The 2,539-nt window shown below is 36.2% G+C and overlaps 1 protein-coding gene across 7 annotated transcripts in view; it reads left to right on the plus strand.

Moving 5' to 3' along the window:
• Positions 1-2,539, plus strand: part of LOC103458078 (MAM domain-containing glycosylphosphatidylinositol anchor protein 2-like) — a 202,698-nt gene that overhangs the window by 30,743 nt on the left and 169,416 nt on the right. For all 7 annotated transcript variants that reach the window (XR_532533.2, XM_008398635.2, XM_008398638.2 and 4 more), the window contains exon 2: positions 558-697. Coding sequence is in view for 6 of the 7 variants with exons in the window: in XM_008398635.2 (XP_008396857.1) it covers positions 558-697 (140 nt within the window). In the remaining variant the exon portion in view is untranslated. The remainder of the gene's footprint in view (positions 1-557; positions 698-2,539) is intronic.

Here is a 2,539-nt window from a genome sequence, read left to right on the forward strand (position 1 = left end):
AAAGACATTTTGAATAATGTCAACTTTGTATTAAAAGTGTCATAATTTACCGAATGACGCTTTATGACAACAGTCAAATATTCATGAAGGCTTATTCATGTTCATGACAGATGTTATGTCATGTTTATGAAAGTGTCATGTCAGTCTTATTCACCCCCTTCAAATAAAGTATTACCGACATGTTTTAGGGTACTCCCAGAGAACTGGAAGTCTTCTGTTTTGCAATGCCCTACAACACATTACATTGCACTTTTAGTGAATCACATAAATCTTCTGCATGTGATCAGATATAAAAAAGGATATCTGAATTATGTTTGGTATGTACTGAACCAATAGATGGTACTGAATATTTTGGCATGAATACATGTGCCACTCCACCCCTACTTGTCATTAATTGTCTTCAAAGACTCATGACTATACAAGTCAGATTGAAACAATCTGTTGATGCAGAACAACCACATACTGAAATTATACAGATAGTAATAAAACATGTAACAGATTTTTAAAATAACATGTTCATGTTTAACCTGCTACTCTACTTGTTTTGCTGTTCACAGCGTCCCCTACAGTGCGAATTGTCCATGCTGGTCAGGCCTGTAATGTGGAGGAAGAGCAACATAGCGAGAGGGTTTACATCATCCGAGAGGGAGAAACTCTGGAACTCCAGTGCCTTGTCACTGGACACCCTCGACCACAGGTAATTATGTTCTTGATGTAAATGTTGCTTTAAGTCAGTATTTGTCAAATAATGACCCCCTTCCCCCTCCCCGCGCCCCCCGTGGCCAGGGGGGCATAGCGAAGTGTCGGGGAGCGGCGGGGGGTCGCGAGAAGCAGGACTTTATAATTGTCTTTATTCATGTTAACTGATTAACCAAGCCTCCAGTCACTAGGTGACAGCAGTGTTCAAACTAATCAACAGTCTGCCTGTTCAAGCCAGTAGAAGTGGCCACAGCACTGTTGTAAACGGAGCAGAAGAAAATAAAACGGAGCGAAGAATACAAGCGCCGATGTTTTGAAATATATCTATATAGAGGAGAGATGGAGAAGTTTGACAGTGAAAAGAAAAACTGCAGCAGTGGCCAGCATAAGAGATTCTCATTTTCAAATACAAGAATACAGTCATAATACTACGAGAACCGTACCAGTTGTTTCAGCAAAGTAATTTAAATATTGGCAGAGTAAAGACGCAATATTGCCGGAAGAAAGTCGTTAAATTGAAAAGCTTCGATAGAGTGATATGTAACGTGACCCGCTCAGCAAATCCGGTTCTTTCTGCTAAATAAAAAGTTGTTTAAGCATCGTTTCAAAGACATGGGGCTGAAAATTTGCTTCTGATGTGCTAAAACATTTAGTACTTAGTCAGTACCAACTAACCTTACAAGACCCTCAGTATTCCGCAATTTAGCGCACTATGGTGAAAAGTAATCATAAAATTAGTATTTATTCTCGTACAACTTTACTTGTATTTAAAACACAAATCAAAAACCCGCCCTTTTACTCCATCATAAGCAAATAAATGTAGCTCGCAGAAAACGGCCAGGAAATAGACAAAACCTGTCAATTTTGTTAATGTAAAAATGTTATACACTTTTCATCTCCTCTCATCTGACAAGCTGAACTCTTAGCAATATTGCTGCAAATTTGTCCACAATAAATGTTAAGAACTACATACCTTGTGGAAAACAAAACTGATGAAGCTGATAAGTAACCAATGCTTACAGTTCTAAAAGGTTTTACTATATTAAGTCTAAAAATGCTTGTCCCAATGAATCATTTGCACTTTTCAAACTGAGTAGTCTTGATTAAATGTTAGTGATTCACTCAAACTGATTTTGGAAATTATTTTGAGGCTTACAATAATAAAACAGCAGATTTGATAATAAGGTCATACAATGTTGGAGCCAGTGGTTTGTACGATAAATTATTAAATATGAACAGATTCGCAATAGTATTTAAAATCTGGGGAGGGAAGGGCACTGAGCAGGGGGGTCGCAAAAAAAATTATGATCCCTAGGAGGGGCATGAGAGAAAATAATTGAGAAACACTGCTTTAAGTAAACTTAAACTAAAGGCAAAAATTTCGGGGCACTTTTCAATGTAAATGTCAAATGTATTTATATAGCACTTTACAAACAGATGTCAAACTGCACCAAAGTGCTGTACAAAAATGGTAATAAAGTAAGTTAATGAAAAGAAAAAAGATAAATAATTCAAGAAAAAAAATCTATATATATTGTTAAATATATTGTTATATATATATTGTGTCGAGAAAAGTCGAGCTCATCCCACTTCCCCATGCTGGAGATTTTAGTTTAATAGTAATAATAAATAAAATTACCTTAAAATTAATTACACAGGTGACATCAAGACCCAACAGTAGAGTCAGACGGTAATAAAATGAATCTGGTTGTGTGTGTTGTTATTGTGTCCTGCAAACTTTGTTTAATTCTACTTTTTTCTATTTAATCATAAAAAATCAAAGTCAGGCAGAAAGAGAGTCATGAAACAGGAAAAGCTGGTTTCCTTAATAAAGAGGAAG

This window comes from Poecilia reticulata, linkage group LG22 (genome assembly GCF_000633615.1).
Source record: "Poecilia reticulata strain Guanapo linkage group LG22, Guppy_female_1.0+MT, whole genome shotgun sequence".
Lineage (NCBI taxonomy): Eukaryota > Metazoa > Chordata > Actinopteri > Cyprinodontiformes > Poeciliidae > Poecilia > Poecilia reticulata.